Source organism: Chiloscyllium plagiosum, unplaced genomic scaffold, assembly GCF_037043375.1.
Source record: "Chiloscyllium plagiosum isolate Xiang-an unplaced genomic scaffold, Cpla_swu_hap1 HiC_scaffold_27, whole genome shotgun sequence".
NCBI lineage: Eukaryota > Metazoa > Chordata > Chondrichthyes > Orectolobiformes > Hemiscylliidae > Chiloscyllium > Chiloscyllium plagiosum.
The window spans coordinates 39,611,133-39,634,357 of NW_028270165.1; the positions used below are offsets into that span (position 1 = coordinate 39,611,133).

Below are 23,225 nucleotides of genomic sequence, written 5' to 3' on the forward strand. Positions count from 1 at the left end.
TTGAAGGGCACCAGACCCAAAACGTAAACTCTGATTTCTTTCCATGGGATGCTCCAATGCTCAGTGCTCTGACCAATGAAAGCAAGCGTGCTGAAAGTCATCTTCACCGCCCTGTCTACCTCTGAGTCCACGTTCAAGGAACTATGCACCTGCACCCTCTAGCTCACTTACAATTGACATGTATGTCCTGCCCTGGTTTGACCCACCAAAATGCATTGATCTAAATTAAACTCCATCTGCCAATCTTCAGTCCATGGCCCACTTAGAGTCATAGAGTAAGACAGCATGGAAACAGGCCCTTTGGCCTAAACTGGTCCATGGTGCCCACCCAGCTAGTTTCAATTAGAGTCATAGAGATATACAGTACAGAAGTGATCCTTCAGTCTAACTCATCCATACTTACCAGATATCCTAACCTAATCTAGTCCCATTTGCCAGCACTTAGCCCATATCTCTATAAGCACTTCCTTTATTCATATACCCATCCAGATGTCTTTTAAATGCTGCAGTTGTACCAGCCTCTACCACTTCCTATGGCAGCTCATTCCAAACACGCACCACCCTCTGCTTGAAAAAGTTGCTCCTTGGGTCCCTTCCCCTTTCACCCTATACCTATGCCCTATAGTTCTGACTTTCCCACTGCAGGGAAAAGACCTTGTATATTTACCCTGTCCATGCTCCTCATGATTTTATCAACCTCTAAAGTCACCCCTCAGCCTCCGATGCTCCAGGGAAAACAGCCCTCTGATTTTGGTGCAGCATCTTGTATAGTTTCAGCTGACCTCAATGTATTTCCAATGAAGTTAATCATTTCACTGAATGATAAGAGATGGACAGGGTTGTGGTCTGGCCCCGGACCTTTGTGACGTTTCCCAGACTCTGATCTCCCTCCTTGAGGCTTTTTCACACTGGATCCTGTATTCATGTAACATTTACCTGCTGCATCGTGGCAACCGCCAATTCATTGGATACTTGCCCATCGCTTCAGGAACCTTTTAAATTCCTCATTAAAGACGATCCAAATGCATATTGATCTTTGATCAGTTCCATCAAATTTATGGTTACACCTACTGTTAGAATTCTTTAGCTAATAAGTTGTTGCTTCCCATGTTTATCAGTCAGCTCTATCTTTATCCTTGGGTGTCTTATGATGTATTCATTCACCTCACATTCCAATGTCTGCTAATTTCTGTATCAATGATTCGTTCCTCTCCGTATGATATGGGGCTGCTTTCACTATCTGAAACTGGTTGGAATCTTTTCTTCTAATGCTTTAATGATTTTTTTGTTGTGCAGGTAGATCTGTAACTACTAAAGGACCTATATCTATAAATATTTGAAGGATCTTAGAGTCATAGAGATGTACAGCACAGAAACAGACCCTTTGGTCCAACCTGTCCATGCCGACCAGATATCCCAACCCAATCTAGTCCCACCTGCCAGCACCCGGCCCATATCCCTCCAAACCCTTCCTATTCATATACCCATCCAAATGCCTCGTAAATGTTGCAATTGTACCAGCCTCCACCACATCCTCTGGCAGCTCATTCCATACACGTACCACCCTCTGCGTGAAAAGGTTGTCCCTTAGGTCTCTTTAATATCTTCCCCTCTCACCCTAAACTTATGCCCTCTAGTTCTGGACTCCCCGACCCCAGGGAAAAGACTTTGTCTGTTTATCCTATCCATGCCCCTCATAATTTTGTAAACCTCTATAAGGTCACCCCTCAGCCTCCGACGCTCCAGGGAAAGCAGCCCCAGCCTGTTCAGCCTCGTCCGATAGCTCAAATCCTCCAACCCTGGCAACATCCTTGTAAATCTTTTCTGAACCCTTTCAAGTTTCACAACATCTTTCTGATAGGAAGGAGACCAGAATTGCACGCGATATTCCAACAGTGGCCTAACCAATGTCCTGTACAGCCGCAACACGACCTCGCAACTCCTGTACTCAATACTCTGACCAATATAGGAAAGCATACCAAATGCCTTCTTCACTATCCTACCTACCTGTGACTCCACTTTCAAGGAGCTATGAACCTGCACTCCAAGGTTTCTTTGTTCAGCAACCTAATCTAAATATTAGAACAGATTGATTAAATAATTAAAGAGTCGACAGAGTTATTATCGTTTTACTTGTCAGAACTATCTTAAGCAAACATTTTTCCCAAGATGTCTAACTCCTGTCAACTATGTTCCGCTGCATTAACCACGGCTAGTTGTCTGTGTCCTGCTCAGTTATGGGCAGTCAGAACAGGAAAAGACCTTGGCTATTCACCCTATCTGTGCCCCTCATCATTTTATAAACTTCTGGAATTGTCTGAAGACAAGTATCTGTGATGCTGGAGATCACTGGAGGAGGCCAAGATGGATCATCCACTTGGTACTTCTGGCTGAAGATTGCTGTGAGTGCTTCAGCCTGATTTTTTTGTGCTGATGTGCTCGGCTCTTCCATCATTGAGGATGGGGATATTGGTGGAGCCACCTCCTCCAATGAGTTTGTTAATTGTCCACCACCATTCACTACTGGATAGGGTAGGACTGCAGAGCTTCGATCTGATCCATTGGTTGCATTATTATTATTCACAATTTATAATAATGATTTGGAGTTGGGGATAATGGGTCACAGGTCAAAGTTTGCAGAGGACTGTGAAACTTTGCAGAGGAACATAGATATTTTGAGTGAGTGGGCAAAGGTCTGCAGATGGAAAACAATGTTAATAAATGTGAAGTCATCCATTTTCATGGGAATAGCAGTAAAAAGGACTATGACTTAATGGTGAGAAGTTGCAGCATGCTGCTGTGCAGAGGGACCTGGGTGTCCTTGGACACGAATCAGAGGGTTGGTCTGCAGGTGCAACGAGTAATTAAGACGGCAAATGGAATTTTGTCCATCATTACTAAAGGGATTGAGTTTAAAAGGCGGGAGTTATGTTGGCCGTTCCAACAATCAAGTTTACGCCATTCCCTCCGAAGAACGTTTCTCACAGATCCCCCTCCCACCCTATCCAGTCGTTTCTGCTGGTGGGTGAGACCTGGACTAGGGGTATTGGCCTCAATATGAGGGGGAGTAGAATTCGGACAGAGATGAGGAGGAACTGTTTTTCCGGGAGAGTACTGAATCTTTGGAATTCTCTGCCCAAGGAAGCAGTAGAGGCAGCTTCATTAAGTATATTCAAGACACAACTGGATGGGTTTTTACACAATAGGGGAATTAAGGGTAGTCGGGATCATGCAGATAGGAGGAGCTGAGACAATGAATCGATCAGCCATGATTTTAATGAATGGCAGAGCAGGTTCAATGGGCCAAATGGCCTGCTCCTGCTTCTATTACTATGAAACTATAACCCTACATTTTCCATGGCTAACCCATCTAATCTGCACATCCCTGGACACAATGGGCAATTTAGCATAGCCAATCTAAATTGAGGCTTGTGAGCATTGTAGTGATGTGAATAATGAACATCAGAGAATGATAGAAGGGGACAAGGAGGATAAATGTATCAGCACTCAAAATTGGATTCTAAAAATCACAAAACTTGAAACTAAAGAGTGTGTCTGAATGTGTGCTGCATTGTCACAAAACTGAATGAATTGACTGCACACGTTGAAGAGAATAATTATGATCGGAGACTCTTTACAGCGATGCGGCTTCAGGATGACAAGGATTAGATCCTGAATATTGAGGGGGTGCCATTCAAGTCAAATGGGAAGCTAGGTAAAGGTAGAGAGTTGGCACTGCTCATCAAAGCACTGATAACATGGTAGTGTGGTGTCAGCTTGGATTTCAGGTCCTGATTTCTCGTCCTCTGTTGATCTCCCTCTTCCCACAGAGGAAGATGTCAGCTGTTCTCAGCTCTGCTGAAGCTCTGACCTTCACCCCCACCCCCACCCCCCAGCCCTAACACCTTCTGGAACAATAAAACATTCAGTCGATCAAGGCCCATTCCACAATCTCCCAGCCTTAGGTCGCTTTTAAATCTTTGCCCTCTCACCCTAAACCAATGCCCTCTGGTTTCAGACTCCCCCACCCGGGGCATAGATGTTACCTATTTCCCCTATCCGTGCCACTCATGATTTGATAAATCTCGACAAGTTCACCCTCTGCTTCTGACGGCCCAAGGGCAACATCCCCATCCTATTCAGTCTCATTTTATACCACAAACCCTCCAACCCTGGCGATATCCTTATCAATCTATTGGAGTTTCACGATATCTTCCTATCCTATAGGAGGGAGACCAGAATCAAATGCAACATTCCAAAGGTGGCCTAACCAATGTCCTGTACAGCTGCAACTTGACCTTCCAACTCCTATACCCAATGCACTCAATGGGTCAAATGGCCTCTTTCTGCACTGCAGGTGTTTTATGATTTTAATTGATATAATATGTAGATTTATATTAAATATAAATTGCTTCATATGGTGTAAGTCTGATATTCACTGTTGTACAAGCTGCATGGCTATGATCTTTTACCTAATATAGTAATGGAATTACATGCTGTATTTCTTGTCATCAATTTTATTTAATAGGTGAGCAGGAAGTCATTCAGCAACTTTACTGGCTTTATTTTATCAAGCAGTGGAGTTTAATTTAGATAAATGTGAGTTGCTGCATTTTGGGAAAGCAAATCTTAGCAGGACTTATGCACTTAATGGTAAAGTCCCAGAGAGTGTTGCTGAACAAAGACACCTTGGAGTGCAGGTTCATAGCTCCTTGACAGTGGAGTCACAGATAGATAGGATAGTGAAGATGGCGTTTGGTATGCTTTCCTTTATTGGTCAGAGTACAGGAGTTGGGAGGTCATGTTGCTGCTATACAGGACATTGGTTAGGCCACTGTTGAAACATTGCGTGCAGTTCTGGTCTCTTTTCTATCGGAAAGGTGGCGTGAAACTTGAAAGGATTCAGAAAAGATTTACAAGGATGTTGCCAGGGTTGGAGGATTTGAGCTATAGGAAGAGGTTGAATAAGCTGGGGCTGTTTTCCCTGGAGCGTCGGAGGCTGAGGGGTGACATTATAGAGGTTTATAAAATCATGAGGGGCACGGATAGGATGAACAGACAAAGTCTTTTCCCTGGGGTCGGGGAGTCCAGAACTAGAGGGCATAGGTTTAGGGTGAGAGGGGAAATATGTAAAAGGAACCTAAGAGGCAACTTTTTCACTCCGGTACATGTATGGAATGAGCTGCCAGAGGAAGTGGTGGGGGCTGGTACAATTGCAACATTTAAAAGGCATCTGGATGGGTATATGAATAGGAAGGGTTTGGAGGGATATGGGCCGGGAGCTGGCAAGTGGGACTAGATTGGGTTGGGATATCTGGTCGGCATGGACAGGTTGGACTGAAGGGTCTGTTTCTGTGCTGTAACCTGTATGACTCTATGATGTTTCATTTTCATATCCTTATTCAGTTTCATTTCCAAGTCATTGTAACCAAATGAAGTTTTCCTCAATACACACTTAAGGCTATCTGGCTGCCTGATGTGTCCTGGATAATATGTGATCAGCAGGCATCTGGTAATCTACAGGAGTTGTCATTTTTTTTAGATTACTTAGTGTGGAAACAGGCCCTTCAGCCCAACAAGTCCACACCGACCCACCAAAGCACAACCCACCCAGGCCTATTCTCCTACATTTACCCCTACACCTAACACTACAGGCAATTTAGCATGGCCAATTCACCTAACCTGCACATTTTTGGACTGTGGGAGGAAACCGGAGCACCTGGAGGAAACCCACACAGACATGGGGAAAATGTCCAAACTCCACACAGTCAGTCGCCTAAGGCGGGAATTGAACCCGGGTCTCTGGCGCTGTGAGGTACCAGTGCTAACCACCATGCTGCCCACATTATATTTATTTCACTGTACTGACAGTGATCACTTATTTTGTGAATTTCGTTGCAGGAAGACATGAGGAAAGAACCAAATGTTACATCAACCTCTGATGGAGCCACTTGATTTATTGGGAAAGGAAATCAAGGAAATCGTACCAAACATCATCTTCACTATCCTATCTACCTGCAACTCTGAAGGAATTATGAATCTGTACTCCAAAGTCTCTTTGTTCAGCAACACTCCCTAGGACCTTACCATTAAGTGTATAAGTCCTGATCTGATTGGTTTTTCAAAAATGCAGCACTTCGCATTCATCTGAATTAAACTCCATCTGCCACTCCACAGCCCATTGGCCCATCTCATCAAGATCCTGTTTTAATCAGAAGTAAACTTCTTCGCTGTCCACTATACCTCCAATTTTGGTGTCCTCTGCAAACTTACTCCACCTATGTTCATAGCCAAATCACTTATATAAATGATGAAAAGTAATGGACCCAGCACCGATCCTCGTGGCACACACTGGTCATAGGCCTCTTGTCTGAAAAGCACCCCTCCACCACTGTCTTCTACCTTTGAGCTGGAACTGAAAAAAATAATTCTGAGGTCAAAATGCTTTCCCTCGTTGTGGTTCTGTTCGCCGAGCTGGGAATTTGTGTTGCAGCCGTTTCGTCCCCTGTCTACGTGACATCCTCAGTGCTTGGGAGCCTCCTGTGAAGTGCTTTTGTGATCTTTCATCCGGCATTTATAGTGGTTTGTATTTTCCGCTTCCGGTTGTCAGTTCCAGCTGTCCGCTGCAGTGGACAGATACAAATCACTATAAATGCCGGAGGAAACATCATAGAAGCGCTTCACAGGAGGCTCTCAAGCACTGAGGATGTCACCTGGATAGGGGACGAAACGTCTGCAACACAACTTCCCAGCTCGGCGAACAGAACCACAACAACGAGCACCCGAGCTACAATTCTTCTCCCAAACTTTGAATGCCTCTCCTCTTCTTCTCCTGCTCACAGTACGCTGGCTGTAGCCAGCCAGCTGAGAGTCAGTCCTCAACGGAGGAGATTCCAATCTCCTGGTATTTTTTTTTTAAACTGAGGTAACTAAATCTCTTGGTTAAACTTTTTTTAAAATCCACTCACATTTTTTTCCCCAGCACCCATGTGTGTGTGGAGGTGTGAGATAGCAGATACATTCAATTTTGCTCAAAGCACACAATCTGCAGGCAGTCAATCCATTTTTTATTTGGAAGTAGAACCAGTCTGACTCAACATTAGGAGACAGGCATGCTCTAACCTCACACCTTAAATACATTCTCTGAGCTGAAATGTCACCTTCAAATTACATCGAGAACGTTCCTTATAAGTAGTTCTGGGATTTACATATTAATGAACTGAAACCTGCAACCCATTCTAAAAGATGAAAGACTTGACAGCAATCTAGATTTGTTCAATTCAGTTGTATGACACAGAATTTGTCCCAAAAAATTACAATGTCTTGTGATCCTGCTCCACAGCTACCTGATGAAGGAGCAGCACTTCGAAAGCTCGTCCTTCCAAATAATACCAGGTTATGTTCCAATACGTTTGTCTGATTTTTACCTTTGTTTCTCGTGAACACAGCCCACACTTTCTGCTGCAGGCAGTAACCTTTACAATGCTGATGAAATGATGCAGTACCTGCAGAGATGAAAAACTTAACAGTTTTAATTTTAATTATGTCTTATGATCCTGATCCACAGCTACCCGATGAAGGAGCGGTGCTCCAAAAGCCAGTACTTCCAAATAAACCTGTTGAACTATAACCTGGTGTTGTGAGACTTTTAATCTTTGTTTCTAGTGAATACAGCCCACATCTCCCACTGCTGCCAGTAACCCTTACAATGCTGATAAAACAATGAACCCGAACTCCTGAAAAATTTATAATTTCTCACAATTCTGCCACTCGTTCACTTCTGATCCAGGACATTGGAAACTTAGTGCTGGAGGTTGAAAGAAATGAGTAGCTTTAAAACAAAAACTTGTTGAATCTCTCAGCTTTCAATGAGAGTCTGAGTCTGACGGTGAATTCTGGTAACCTTTATTGCAACCCTGCTTCATTACAGTTTCAATTTTTCCCAGAAAAAAGGTGCACGAAAAGTAGCGTTTTTTAAAAAAACAGTTCAAGGTCAAAGCGCACACACTCCCCATCCCCCACTTTCTTTACTATTGGTCAGCACCAAATTATCCCTTTGTAACTGGATCCTTGGAACAGCCTTCACCTGGAGGAAGTATTGCCTCACTCAGCAGTTTCAGCCTACACTCTGTATACAAGTTAGTTTCTCCAGCTCATTTGCAGGAGGGAGGTGCAATCATGAGTCAACCACACTGCTGTGGGTGTGGAGTCACGGGTAGGCCAGACCGGGTAAAGGATGCAACTGGGATGACAGTGAATCCTTTCCTGCAAAGGTAGCTTCATTCTCTAAAAAGGACTTGAGTGAATAAGATGGGAGTTTTCTTCCCCTGAAAATGGTTTCATCGTTTGATTCTGAACTCCAGATTTCAATTGCGCCATCTACCATGGTGGGATTCAAACCTGGGAGACCCCAGAACTGGGTTGATTGTCTAGTCGAAAATGGTACTTATCCGTCACTCCTTCAATTTCTCTGTGATGGCACGTGAACTCGTTGATGTCTCTGGAGGTAGGAGGAGCAGGTGAAGCCCTTCCTGCACTTGGAGCAGGTGAATGGCCTCTCCCCAGTGTGGATCCGCTGGTGGGTCAGCAGGTGGGAAGAATTGGTAAATCCCTTCCCACACTCAGGGCAGGTGAATGGCCTCTCCCCTGTGTGGACCCGCTTATGCTGCCGCAAATTGCTCAAATGATTGAATCCTTTCCCACACACAGAGCAGGTGAATGGTCTTTCCCCTGTGTGTATCCGCTGGTGGTTCAGCAGGCTGGAAGAATCAATGAATCCCTTCCCACACTCTCGGCAGGTGAACGGCCTCTCCCCCGTGTGGAGCCGTTCATGCTTCCTCAAGTTGCTCACACGACGGAAAGCCTTCCCGCACTCTGAGCAACCGAACGGCCTCTCCCCAGTGTGGACCCGCTGGTGGGTCAGCAGTGCAGATGAATGCGTGAACCCCTTCCCGCACACCAAGCACGTGAATGGCTTCTCTCCCGTGTGGACCCACTGGTGCGCCCGCAGGTTGGAAGAATTTGCAAATCCCTTCCCACACACTGAGCAGATGAACGGCTTCTCCCCGGTGTGAACGCGTCTGTGAATTTCCAGCACTGAGGGGGAAGGGAATCCTTTCCCACAGTCCCCACATTTCCACGGTTTCCCCATGGGGAGAGTGTTCCTTGTGTCACTCTGGGTTTGAAATTACAAACAGAACGGGTACACAGTCTGTCCCCACCGTGAGGGGTGTGATTTTGATTCCCCCAAGCTGAGGAAATGGTTTGAAGCACTTTTTCACAGTCAGCACACTGAATCTCCCTCACTTAGTATTCTTCCTGCCACACTCGTGTCCAAAACCCCTCAAGCAGACCAAAGCAAACATTTCCTCTCAACTTGAATGGCTGCTGATATTCAAGTCCCAATGAATCAATGAGCTCTGCCAGAAGTTGATGTATCAATTGCTTTCAAATTTCTTTCCCCATGTCTTCCTGCAAAAATAAACTCACAAAATAAGTGATCACGGTCAGTACAGTTAAGTAAAGATACATTGATGGCAATTCCTGTAGATTGCCAGGTGCCTGCTGATCACATTATCCAGGTCACAGAAACCTGAAAACCCTCATGCAGCCAGATAGCCTTAAGTGTGTATGGAGGAAAACTTCATTTAGGGGACAATGACCTAGAACAAGCTGCCTACAAAGGTGCTGGATCAAGATATGAAAATAAACTGTCAAGCCTGCTTGCAGAAAGAAAGCCAGGAAAGTTGCTGAATGAGTAAGGTGGGGGATAGGTCCCAGGGAAATAGTGAGGAAAGAGATTAACCCGAGATTCGTACAGTTGGGAAAGGGAGTGAATCAAACAGTCAGGGCAGGAAGGAATAATGCAGAGAACAACGTAGGACTGAAGTTATACTGCATTTACAACAAAGCAAGAGACCTAACAGGGAAGGCAGATGAAATCAGGGTTCATGGTCAAAAACATGGGACTGGGACATCATAGCAATTACAGAAATGTGGCCCAGAGATGGACAGCTCAATGTTCCAGGATACAAATGCCATAGGAAAGATACAGGGGGGACAAGAGAGGTGGGGAGTGGTGTTTTGATAAGGGATAGTATTACAGCTGTACTTAGGGAGGATATTCCTGGGAATACATCCAGGGGAATTATTTGGGTGGAACTGAGAAATAAGAAAGGGATGATCACCTTATTGGGATTGTAATATAAACCTCTAATAATCAGCAGGAAATTGAGATACAAATTTGTAAGGAGGTTTCAGTTATCTGTAAGAATAATAGGATGGTTATGGTAGGGAATTTTAACTTTCCAAACATTGACTAGGACTGCCAGCGTTCAGGGTTTAGATCAAGAGGAATTTGTTAAGCGTGGACAAGACAATTTTCTGAGGCAGTATGTGGATGTTCCTACTAGAGAAGGTGCAAAACCTGACCTACTTTTAGGAAATAAGGCAGGGAAGGTGACTGAGGTGTTAGTGCTGGACCACTTTGGGAAAGGGACAGACTGGATCTAAAAGTTGAAGTTCTAAATTGGAGGAAGGCTAATTTTGATGGTATTAGGCAAAAACTTTCAAAAGTTGTTTGGGAGGCAGATGTTCACAGGATGGCTGAAAAATGGGAAGCCTTCAGATATGAGATAATAAGAGTTCAGAGACAGTATGTTCCTGTTAGGGTGAAAGAAAAGGCTAGTAGGTGTAGGGAATGCTGGATGACTAGAGAAATTGAGGAGCAGGCTAACAACAAGAAGGAAGCATATGACAAGTATGGACAGGACAAATCGAATGAATGCTTAGAAGAGTATAAAGGTGGTAGGAGTATGCTTAAAAGGGAAATCAGGAGGCAAAAAGGGACACGAGATAGCTTTGGCAAATAGGGTTAAGGAGAATTAGAAGGGTTTTTATAAATTAAGGACAAAAGGGTAATTGGGAGAGAATAGGGCCCCTCAAAGATCAACAAGGCAGCCTATGTGTGGAGCCGGAGTAGATGAGGGAAATACTAAATGAGTATTTTGCATCAGTGTTTACTGTGAAGGAGGATATGGAAGATATAGAATGTGGGGACATAGATGGTGACGTCTTGAAAAATGTCCACATTACAGAGGAGGTAGAGCTGGATGTCTTGAAACACATAAAAGTGGATAAATCCTCAGAAGCTAGGCAAGTGACTCTTGGGCCCCTTGCTGAGATATTTGTATCACCGATAGTCACAGGTGAGGTGTCGGAAGACTGGAGTGGCTAACGTGGTGCCACTATTTAAGAACAGTGGTAAGGAAAAGCCAGGGAACTATAGACCAGCGAGCCGGACATCAGTGATAGGCAAGTTGTTGGAGGGAATCCTGAGAAACAGGATTTACATGTATTTGGAAAGGCAAGGACTAATTAGGGATAGTCAGCATGGCTTTGTGCTTGGGAAATCAATCAAACAAAGTTCCTCATGGAAGACTCATTAGCAAGGTAAGATCTTATGAAATACAGGGAGAACTAGTCAACCGGATACTGAACTGGCTTGAAGGTAAAAGAAAGAGGATGGTGGTGGAGAGTTCCTTTTCAGTCTGGAGCCTGTGATCAGTGGTGCCACAACGATCGGTGCTGAATCCACGATTTGTCATTTATATAAATGATTTGGATGTGAACACAGCAGGTATAGTTAATAAGTTTGCAGATGACACCAAAATTGGAGATTCAGTGGACAGCGAAGAAGGTTGCCTCTGATTAAAATAGGATCTTGGGCTGAGGAGTGGCAGATGGAGTTTAATTCAGATAAATGCGAGGTGCTGCATTTTGGAAATGCAAATCAGATCAGGACTTATTCAACCTCAATGTCATGGAGATGTACAGCATGGAAACAGACCCTTCGGTCCAACTTGCCCATGCTGACCAGATATCCAAAATTTATCTTGCTGCATTTACCAGCCCATCTCTCTCTCGACCTTTCCTATTCAAACACCCATCCAGAGGCCTTGTAAATGTTGTCATTGTACCAGCCTCCACCACTTCCTCTGACAGCTCATTCAATACATGCACCACCCTCTGCATGGAACTTTACATCGTTCCCCTCTCATTCTCAACCTCTGCCCTCTACTTCTGGACTCCCCTACCCCAGGAAAGAGACCTTGTCTATTTACCCTATCCATGCCCCTCATGAATTTACAGTAAGATCACCCCTCAGCCTCCAACACTCCAGGGAAAACAGCCCAATCTATTCAGCCTCTCCCTGTAGCTCAAACCCTCCAACCCTGGAAACATCCTTGTAAAGCTTTTCTGAACCTTTCCATCCTTGCTACTCAAATACTAATTTTACACAGAGGGTGGTTAATGTGTGGAATGAACTTCCTGAGAAAGCCGGTAGAATTAAAAGACATTTGTTTCAGTACATGAATAGGAAAGGTTTAGAGGGATACAGTCCAAGAGCAGGCAGGAGAGACTGATTTAATGTGGGATTATGGTTGGCATGGACTGGTTGGACTGAAGGTCTGTTTCCATGCTGTATGACTCTATGGCAGGCTTTTAGTTCTTGAAAGTGGAGTCACAGGTAGACAGGATAGTGAAGGTGGTGTTTGGTACACTTCACAGGACATTGGTTAGGCCACTTTTGTAGTATTGCATGCAATTCTGGTACCAGTGATCCCACCCTGACATGCCATGCACTAGAGATAATGACTAAAATTGACTGGGTCACAGAATAAAATCATAAAACCCCTGCAGTGCACAAAAAGGCTATTTGGTCCATTGAATGCATTGGGTATAGGAATTGGGAGGTCATGATGCAGCTGTACAGGACATTGGTTAGGTTACTTTTGGAATATTGCATTCGATTCTGGTCTCCCTGCTACAGGGTAGGAAGGATGTTGTGAAACTTGAAAGGATGCAGGACAGATTGATAAGGATGTCACCAAGGTTGGAGGGCTTGTGGTATAAAGAGAGGCTGTTTCCTTGGTGCATCATAGGCCGAGGGATAACCTTGTCAATGTTTATAAAATCATGAGGGGCATGAATAGAATAAATACGGAAGCATACTTCCCCAGGGTGGGGGTGTCCAAAACCAGAGGTCATAGGTCTAGGGTGGGAGGGGAAAGATTTAAAAATGACCTAAGGGTCAATGTTTTCACACAGAGCGTGGTGCGTTTATGCACTGAGCTGCCAGAGGAAGTGGTCAGTATAATTACATTTAAAAGGCATCCAGATGGGTATGTGAATAGGAAGGGTTTGGAGGGATAAAGGCCAAATGCTGGCAAATGGACCTAAATTTACATAGGATACCTTGTCTGCAAGGATGTGTTGGATCGCAGTCTATTTCCGTGCTGTATGTTTCTATGTCTATTTGATAACAGATGCTTTATTTCTGTTGATGCAAATATTTTTATCAATCATGCCTGGGTGGTAATACTTAGAGTCATAGAGATGTACAGCATGGAAACAGACCCTTCGGTCCAACCTGTCCATGCCGACTAGACATCCCAACACAATCTAGTCCCACCTGCCAGCACCTGGCATAGATGTAAGGGAGCGAGAATTCCTCAATTAGGGCACTATAAGAACCCTGGGAGACACCGATTTCTGGTTTACGACCTAACGAGCAAACATTAAGTACAAGCACCTATTTATTCTCAATTTTGTTTCATTTTTCTTGTTTTATTCCCTGCTACGATGATTCTCTCTGTCTGGATGGTTGACAGGCTGGGAGATTGAGAGTTGGGCCTTGATTGACTGAATGTTTTATTGTTCCAGAAGGTGTAAAAGGTGGAGGGGGGGGGGGGGGGGGTCAAGGCTTCCTGCAGAGCTGAGAACAGACTGACATTTTACTCTGTGGGAACAGGGAGATCAACAGACGGCAGAGAAATCAGGACCTGAAATCTGAGCTGACACCAGACTACCCTGTGATCAGTGCTTTGATTGGCAGTGCCTCTACCTTTACCTAGTTTCTCATTTGACGAGAATGCCACGTACCCCTTCAATATTCAGGATCCAATCCTTGGCACCCTGAAGCCATGTCTCTGTAAGGAGTCTCAGATCAGAATCATTCTGTTCGATGTGTGCAGTCTATTCATTCACTTTTGTTATGATGCAGCACATCTTCAGACACACAGTCTTCAGTTTCAATTTTTGTGATCTTTAGAATCCAGCTTTGATTGCTGGGACATTTACTCTCCTTGTCCCTTTCTATCATACTCTGATGTTCATTTTCACATCACTACATTGTTCACCTGCCTTGATTTGGACTGGCCATGCTAAATTGCCCAGGGATGTGCAGGTTAGCTGGGTTAGCCATGGGAAATGCAGGGTTATAGTTTCATAGTAATTGACGCAGGAGTAGGCCATTCGGCCTGTCAAGCCTGCTGTGCCATTCATTAAGATCATAGCTGATCTATCCATTGTCTCAGCTCCTCCTACCTGCATTATCCCAACTACCCTTAATTCCCCACCATGCAAATACTTACTCAACTGTGTCTTGAACATTCTTAGTGAAGCTGTCTCTACAGGTTCCACAGGCAGAGAATTTCATGGAGTCACTGCTTTCCAGGAAAAGGAGTTTCTCCTCATCTGTGTCTTAAACCGATTCCCTCTAATCTCAAGGTCATGACCTCTAGTCCTAATCTCACCCACAAGCAGTAGTTACTGGATTGGGTGGTGGTGGGTGTGGGTGGTGGTGGTGGGTGGTGGTGGGTGTGGGTGGTGGTGGTGGGTGTGGGTGGTGGTGGTGGGTGTGGGTGGTGGTGGTGGGTGGTGGGTGGTGGGTGGTGGGTGGTGGGTGGTGGGTGGTGGGTGGTGGGTGGTGGGTGGTGGTGGGTGGTGGGTGGTGGGGGGTGGTGGGTGGTGGGTGGTGGGTGGTGGGTGGTGGGTGGTGGGTGGTGGTGGGTGGTGGTGGGTGTGGGTGGTGGTGGGTGTGGGTGGTAGTGGGTGTGGGTGGTGGTGGGTGTGGGTGGTGGTGGGTGTGGGTGGTGGTGGGTGTGGGTGGTGGTGGGTGTGGGTGGTGGTGGGTGTGGGTGGTGGTGGGTGGTGGTGGTGGTGGTGGGGGGTGGTGGTGGTGGGTGGTGGTGGGGGGTGGTGGTGGGGGGTGGTGGTGGGGGGTGGTGGTGGGGGGTGGTGGTGGGGGGTGGTGGTGGTGGTGGGTGGTGGTGGTGGGTGGTGGTGGTGGTGGGTGGTGGTGGTGGGTGGTGGTGGTGGTGGTGGTGGTGGGTGGTGGTGGTGGTGGGTGGTTGTGGTGGTGGGTGGTGGTGGTGGGGAAGCTTTTCGGAGGGACCAACGTGGACTTGAGGGGCTGAACAGCCTACTTCCACACTGTAGGACTTCTATTATTTATCGCACTTATTTTTGTCTTGGATCACAGCTCCCAGAACCTCCCAGCTTCTGTAAATTAAAAGGCAAGTCCCACTCTGCCCTCTCGTGTTTTCTAACTGCTTTATCATTTCTAGTGAATATAGCCCACACCTCTCACTGCTGCCAGTAATGATTAGATTAGATTACTTACAATGTGGAAACAGGCCCTTCGGCCCAACAAGTCCACACCGACCCTCCAAAGAGCAGTACAATGCTGATGAAACAATGCAATACCTGCACTACTGAAACCCGTAAGGCTTCTAACGATATCAGTTACTGACTCACTGCTCCTTCTGATGCACAGCATTGGAAATACAATGTTGAAGGCTGAATGAAATGAGCAGTTTAACTCAAAAATCCACCTAACCCTTCACTAGGCTCCCCGCTCAGCACACTGTCCTTACTGCTGGTAAACCTTAAACCACTTTATCCCCACAGTGCAATGAATTCCCACTTTCCACCAAAATCCTAGACGTACTCACGTACTCAGTTGCTGTCTCACAATTGAAAGATTTCATTGTAACTTCTTCTGCTTCCAGTAAAGGCAAAACATCTTTGAAAGCTGCTCTCAAAGTTCAGTCTTCACAATCACACTTCTGCTTTCACGGAAGATGATTAGAGTCATACAGCACAGAAACTGAGCCCTCAGTCCAACTCATCCATGCCGGCCAGATATCCTCAACTCATCTAATCCCATTTGCCAGCATTTGGCCCGTATCCCTCTAAACCCTTCTTAATCATCTACCCATCCAGATGCCTTTTAAATGTTGTAATTGTAGCAGCCTCCATCACTTTCTCTGGCAGCTCATTCCAAACATGCACTACCCTGTGTAAAAATGTTGTCCCTCAGGTCCATTTTAAATCTTTCCCCTCTCACATGAAACCTATGCCTTCCAATTTTGAATTCGCCTGCCATGTGGAAAAGATTTTGGCTATTCACCCTATCCATACCCCTTATAAAATTCTGTAAGGTCACCCCTCAGCCTCCGATGCTGCAGGGAAATTATCCCTGGCCTATTCAGCATCGCCCTATAGCTCTAACCCTCCAGCTCTGCCAACATCCTTGTAATTTTTTTCTGAACTCTTTCAAGTTTCACAACATTGTTCCTTAGCAGGGGGCCCAGAACTGCACACACTATTCCAAAAGTGGCCTAACCAATGTCCTGTGCGGCCATGACAATGACCTCCCACCTCCTGTACTCAATGCTCTGACCAGTAAAGGAGAGCGTACCAAATGCTTTACTCACTATCCTGTCTCCCTGCAATTCCCCTTTCAAGGAACTAGAACCTGCAAGGTCTCTTTGTTTAGCAACATTCCCCATTAACTGTGTAAGTCATGCCCTGATTTGCCTTACAAAATGCAACACCTCATATTTATCTAAATTAAACTCATTCTACCACTCCTTGGCCCATCAGCCCATCCTATCAATTCTAATTTATATTGAACTTTCTTTCCCCTCTCAGCCCCGAAAAGCTGAAAAATCTCCATCCAACCCACACTCCCTCCGTTCTGACTTTGCTGAACGTAATTCCTGCTGTACCTCAACCTGAAGGGTCTGGTTCATGCTGATCAACAGACCCACACTCGGGAGGGGGGCGGGGGGTGGAATCTAGTTGAAACAGACAGAACACTGAATGGCCAGGACAGAATGCACATGGGGAAGATGTTTCCATTGGTAGGAGAGACTCGCACCTGAGGGCACAGCATTAGAATAAAAGGAAGACCTTTTAGAACAAAGATAAAGAGAAATCGTTTCAGCCAGAGAGTGGTGAACATGTGGAAGTGACTGCTACAGAAGGCTGTGGACGCTAGTCACTGAGTATATTTAAGACGGAGGTAGATAGGTTCTTGAGTATCAAGGGGGAAATCGAGGGTTACGGGGAGGAAGTGGGAGAATGGGATTGAGAAACTTACCAGCCATGATTTAATGGCAGAGCAGCCCCAATGGGCTGAGACACCTAATGTATTCTCCTGTGTTTTATGGTCTCTTGCTTTCCTGGACACAGAGAGAAAGAATTGGGAGCAGGAACAGACTGTTTAGCCTGTCGAGCCTGCACCAACATAAGTGGATATGAAGATACCTACATCTAGGTGGATAGGCTGGAAATATTTCCACTGGAGCAGAGGAGGTTGAGAGGTGACCTTATCGAGGATTATAAAATCATGAGGGGTATAGATAAGGTGAATGGCGGATATCTTTTCCCTTGGTGGGGGTTCAAGATTAGGCAGCAAATTTGAAGGTGAGAGGAGAAAGCTTTTAAGAAAGGCATAACGGGCACTTATTTTTAAAAACACAAATTAGTTTGTGTGTGAAATGCATGTCCAGACAAAGGGGTGGACACAGGTACAGTTAGAACATTTAAAAGACATTAGGATAAGTACATGAATGATGAAGTTGAATTCAGATAAATGCGAGGTGCTGCATTTTGGAAAAACAAATCAGTGCAGGACTTGTACACTTTATGGTGAGGTCCTGGGGAATGTTGCTGAACAAAGAAACCTTGGAGTGCAGTTCATAGTTCCTTGAAGGTAAAGTCGCAGATAGATAGGATAGTGAAGGCAGTATTTGGTATGCTGTCCTTTATTGGTTAGAGCATTGAGTAAGGAGTTGGGAGGTGATGTTGCATCTGTACAGGACATTGGTGAGGCCACATTTGAAATATTGCGTGCAACTCTGGTCTTCTTGCCATCAGAAGGATGTTGTGAAACTTGAAAGGGTTCAGAAAAGATTCACCAGGATGTTACCAGGTTGGAAAGATTTGAGCTCTTGGGTGAGGCTAAATAGGCTGAGGGTGTTTTCCTTGGAGTGTCAGAGGCTGAGGGGTGACCTTTCAGAAGGGCATGGATAGGGCAAATAGACAATGTCTTCTCTGGGAGGTGGGGAGTCCAGAACTAAAAGTTTAGGGTGAGAGGGGAAAGACATAATAGGGACCGAAGGGGAGCTTTTTCACAAGAGAGTAGTGCGTGTATGGAATGACCAGCCAGAGGAAGTGGAGGAGGCTGGTATAATTACAGCATTTAAAAGGCGTCTGGACTGGTCTATAAATAGGAAGGGTTTAAAGGGATATGGACCAAGTGCTGGCAAATAGGACGAGATTATGATAATTGATCATCATGGACTAGTTGGACTGAAGGGTCTGTTTCTGTAACCAATCTATACTGGTCTTAAAACCATTTTTTTGCTTTCCCCCATAACCATCCACTTCTTTGTTGTTCAAAAATCAAATGAACTCAGCCTTGGACGTATTCAATGACGCCCTAGCTGCAGGAAGGCATCCCCACCTCTCAGCTCAATTCCTCTTGCTAATACACCACTTGCCTTGCTTGCTGCATCTGTCTGACAACTGGCACTGATTGGTGTAGAATGACATCTACATCTGTACATCTACACATCATTTCTGATAAAAGGTTCCTGCATTTACCCTGTGTTTTTCAATTGAGACACAGAACTGAACTAACTTTCCCAGAATCTGTCCCCTCTCTGGATTCACTCCATTTCGCTTCAATGTCTGCAAGTCAACAGCTGAACCCCAGAATGGAAAATGGGGTGAGAAAAGAGAACACTGTACTCACAGATGTTGGACAGAGGAAGAAAGTTGCAGTCTGGGCTGAAGCTCAATCTTAATTCAGAGAGAGAGAAACAGCACCAACCTCGGAAGCACATGGTCCTACTTCCGCATCAAGTCTACAGGTTTGCTGTGATTGGCAGGAGGACCAGTCCCCATCCGGTTCTCCAGAGCGTCCCATTGGCACACCAAAACAAGATCGTGGGGCGTTTCCCCGTGTCGCATGACCAACACGCGAAGTGGTTGCTGACACCGAGTAGCATGCGCAGTATGGAGATGCTGGTTATTACTGACAGATTTTCAAAGTTAAAAATCACACAATGCCAAGTTATAGTCCAACCGTTTATTTATTGATTTCCAATTTATTTGGAATCACTAGCTTTCGAAGCGCTGCTTCTTCATCGGGTGGTTGTGGAGCAGAATCATAATACACAGACTCTTTAGCAACAGGATTGCAGAGTCATGGAATGTAATATTAAACAAATTTAGCTTACCTCTATCATCTTTTAGAATGACCATGTTAGTTTCGATTCCTTCGTATGTAAATCCCAAAACTTTTTAAAAGTTATGTTCTCAAGATAGGTTTTAACAATAGGTGTCATCTCAATCAGATAATGCATTGAAGGTGTTAAGTTAAAGTCTGTCTGTGTCCCAACGTTACGTCAGACTGATTCTATTTCTATCGAGACGCATGTGTCCAAAAATGAGACAGTTACTAAAGAGTAGTCCATGGTGAGTGTGATGGTGGGATGAAACTTGTTAATATCAGTGTCATTAATTCAGTGACTGCTTGCCATGGGGTCCAGAGGAAGAAAGATCATCAATATATCTGGTGTATAGTGTTGGTTGGAGGTCCTGTGCAGGAAAGAAAGACATAAGACTATGGGGTGAATTTGCATTTACAGAAATATATTTGTAGATACATTTTATTTTGCTCAAAAAATGCACAATCTGCAGGCAATCACTCCATGTAATACTTTATAAATTCCTACTTTGGAAATAGAACCAGTCTGGCTCAAACCTCACACCTTTCATGCATTGACAGAGCTGAGATGTCACCTCTTTTTATAAAACCTTCAGTTATCTCGACACTGTGACTTAAAAGAAGTTCTGGAATTTATATATTAATGAACTGAAATCTGAAACCCATTCTAAAGATGAAACACTTCAAAGCAATCTAGGTTCGTTCAATATATCATTCAATGTCCTTTTGCTACAAATACTGTGTCTTATGATCCTGCTCCACAGCTACCCAATGAAGGAGCAGCGCTCCAAAAGCTAGTGCTTCCAAATAAACCTGTTGGACTATAACTTGTTATTGTGTGATTTTTAACTTTGTTTCTAATGAAAACAGTTGAAACTTTATTGCTGGAACAGCACAGCAGGTCAGGCAGCATCCAGGGAACAGGAGATTCGACGTTTCGGGCACAGGCCCTTTTTCAGGAATGAGCAGAGAGTGTTCAGCAGGAGAAGATAAAAGGTAGGGAGGAGGGACTTGGAGGAGGGGAGTTGGAAATGTGATAGGTAGAAAGAGGTCAAGGTGAGGGTGATAGGTCGGAGTAGGGTGGAGGCGGAGAGGTCAAGAAGAAGACTGCAGGTCAGGAAGGCGGTGCCGGGCTGGAGGGATCCGGCTGAGACAAGGTGGGGGGAGGGGGGATGAAGAAACTGGTGAAGTCCAAGTTCATCCCCTGCGGTTGGAGGGTTCCCAGTCGGAAGATAAGACGCTCCTCCTCCGACCGTCGGGTTGTTGTGGTTTGGCGGTGGATGAGTCCAATGACCTGCATATCCTCGGTGGAGTGGGAGGGGGAGTTGAAATGCTGTGCCACAGGTTGGTTGGGTTGGTTCGTCCGGGTGGCCCAGAGGTGCTCTCTGAATCGCTCCGCAAGTAGGCGGCCTGTCTCCCCAATATAGAGGAGGCCACACCGGCTGCAGCGGATGCAGTAGATGATGTGGGTGGAGGTGCAGGTGAATCTGTGGCGGATATGGAAGTTTCCCTTGGGGCCTTGGAGAGAAATGAGGGGGGAGGTGTGGGCGCAAGTGTTGCACCTCCTGCGGTTGCAAGGGAAGGTGCCGGGAGTGGTGGTTGGGTCGGTGGGGGGTGTGGATCTGACAAGGGAGTCGCGGAGGGAGTGGTCTCTACGGAAAGCTGATAGGGGAGGGGAGGGAAATATATCCTTGGTGCTGGGGTCTGTTTGGAGGTGGCGGAAGTGACGGCGGATGATGCGCTGTACATGGAGATTGGTGGGGTGGTAGGTGAGGACCAGTGGGGTTCTGTCCTGGTGGCGGTTGGAGGGGCGGGGCTCAAGGGCGGAGGAGCGGGAAGTGGAGGAGATGCGGTGGAGGGCACCGTCGACCACGTCGGGGGGGAAATTGCGGTCCTTGAAGAAGGAGGCCATCTGTGTTGTACGTATTTTGAACTGGTCCTCCTGGGAGCAGATGCGGCGGAGACGAAGGAATTGGGAGAATGGGATGGCGTTTTTACAGGGGGCAGGATGGGAGGAGGTGTAGTCCAGGTAGCTGTGGGAGTCGGTAGGTTTGTAGTAGATGTCCGTGTTGATTCGGTCGCCTGAGATAGAAACAGAAAGGTCTAGGAAGGGGAGGGAGGAGTCCGAGACTGTCCAGGTGAATTTGAGGTCGGGGTGGAAGGTGTTCGTGTAGTGGATGAACTGTTCAACCTCCTCGTGCTCCCACGAGGAGGTTGAACAGTTCATCCACTACACGAACACCTTCCACCCCGACCTCAAATTCACCTGGACAGTCTCGGACTCCTCCCTCCCCTTCCTAGACCTTTCTGTTTCTATCTCAGGCGACCGAATCAACACGGACATCTACTACAAACCTACCGACTCCCACAGCTACCTGGACTACACCTCCTCCCATCCTGCCCCCTGTAAAAACGCCATCCCATTCTCCCAATTCCTTCGTCTCCGCCGCATCTGCTCCCAGGAGGACCAGTTCAAAATACGTACAACACAGATGGCCTCCTTCTTCAAGGACCGCAATTTCCCCCCCGACGTGGTCGACGGTGCCCTCCACCGCATCTCCTCCACTTCCCGCTCCTCCGCCCTTGAGCCCCGCCCCTCCAACCGCCACCAGGACAGAACCCCACTGGTCCTCACCTACCACCCCACCAATCTCCATGTACAGCGCATCATCCGCCGTCACTTCCGCCACCTCCAAACAGACCCCAGCACCAAGGATATATTTCCCTCCCCTCCCCTATCAGCTTTCCGTAGAGACCACTCCCTCCGCGACTCCCTTGTCAGATCCACACCCCCCACCGACCCAACCACCACTCCCGGCACCTTCCCTTGCAACCGCAGGAGGTGCAACACTTGCGCCCACACCTCCCCCCTCATTTCTCTCCAAGGCCCCAAGGGAAACTTCCATATCCGCCACAGATTCACCTGCACCTCCACCCACATCATCTACTGCATCCGCTGCAGCCGGTGTGGCCTCCTCTATATTGGGGAGACAGGCCGCCTACTTGCGGAGCGATTCAGAGAGCACCTCTGGGCCACCCGGACGAACCAACCCAACCAACCTGTGGCACAGCATTTCAACTCCCCCTCCCACTCCACCGAGGATATGCAGGTCATTGGACTCATCCACCGCCAAACCACAACAACCCGACGGTCGGAGGAGGAGCGTCTTATCTTCCGACTGGGAACCCTCCAACCGCAGGGGATGAACTTGGACTTCACCAGTTTCTTCATCCCCCCTCCCCCCACCTTGTCTCAGCCGGATCCCTCCAGCCCGGCACCGCCTTCCTGACCTGCAGTCTTCTTCTTGACCTCTCCGCCTCCACCCTACTCCGACCTATCACCCTCACCTTGACCTCTTTCTACCTATCACATTTCCAACTCCCCTCCTCCAAGTCCCTCCTCCCTACCTTTTATCTTCTCCTGCTGAACACTCTCTGCTCATTCCTGAAGAAGGGCCTGTGCCCGAAACGTCGAATCTCCTGTTCCCTGGATGCTGCCTGACCTGCTGTGCTGTTCCAGCAATAAAGTTTCAACTTTGATCTCCAGCATCTGCAGACCTCACTTTCTCCTCTAATGAAAACAGCCCACACCTCCCACTGGTGCCAGTAAACTTTACAATGCTGAGGAAATGATGAACCTGCAGTCCTGAAAAATGAACAATTTCGAATAATATGAGCTACATATTGACTGCTCCTTCTAATATATGGCATTAGAAACCTCGCACTGGAGATTGAAAGAAACGAGCAGCTTTCAAAAAAAAACCTGTTGGATCTCATAGCCTTCCATGTCTGAGTCCTTCAGTAAGTTCAGGTAACCTTTATTATGGCAAAAGTGAGGATTGCAGATGCTAGAGATCAG

General features: G+C 46.3%; 2 protein-coding genes across 12 annotated transcripts in view; one reads left to right on the forward strand and one right to left on the reverse strand.

Annotated features, from left to right (window-relative positions):
• LOC148143696 (sulfhydryl oxidase 2-like) overlaps positions 1 to 23,225 on the forward strand; it is a 565,239-nt gene that overhangs the window by 73,805 nt on the left and 468,209 nt on the right. For 9 of the 11 annotated variants that reach the window (XR_015751301.1, XR_015751303.1, XR_015751302.1 and 6 more), the window contains one exon: positions 5,902 to 6,235. The exons of the other annotated variants lie outside the window; for them this stretch is intronic. The gene's annotated coding sequence lies outside the window, so the exon portion shown is untranslated. Of the gene's footprint in view, positions 1 to 5,901; positions 6,236 to 23,225 lie in introns of those variants that run through there. 11 annotated transcript variants of the gene reach the window in all.
• On the reverse strand, positions 8,367 to 9,596 carry LOC148143698 (uncharacterized). Its single transcript, XM_087975671.1, has one exon. The coding sequence runs from the start codon at positions 9,149 to 9,151 to the stop codon at positions 8,462 to 8,464; it is 690 nt and encodes a 229-aa protein (XP_087831797.1). The 5' UTR covers positions 9,152 to 9,596; the 3' UTR covers positions 8,367 to 8,461.

What these genes read in the sequence shown, in the direction of transcription:
- LOC148143698 (XM_087975671.1), bottom strand. Translation starts at nt 9,151, where the DNA reads ATGGGGAAACCGTGGAAATGTGGGGACTGTGGGAAAGGATTCCCTTCC.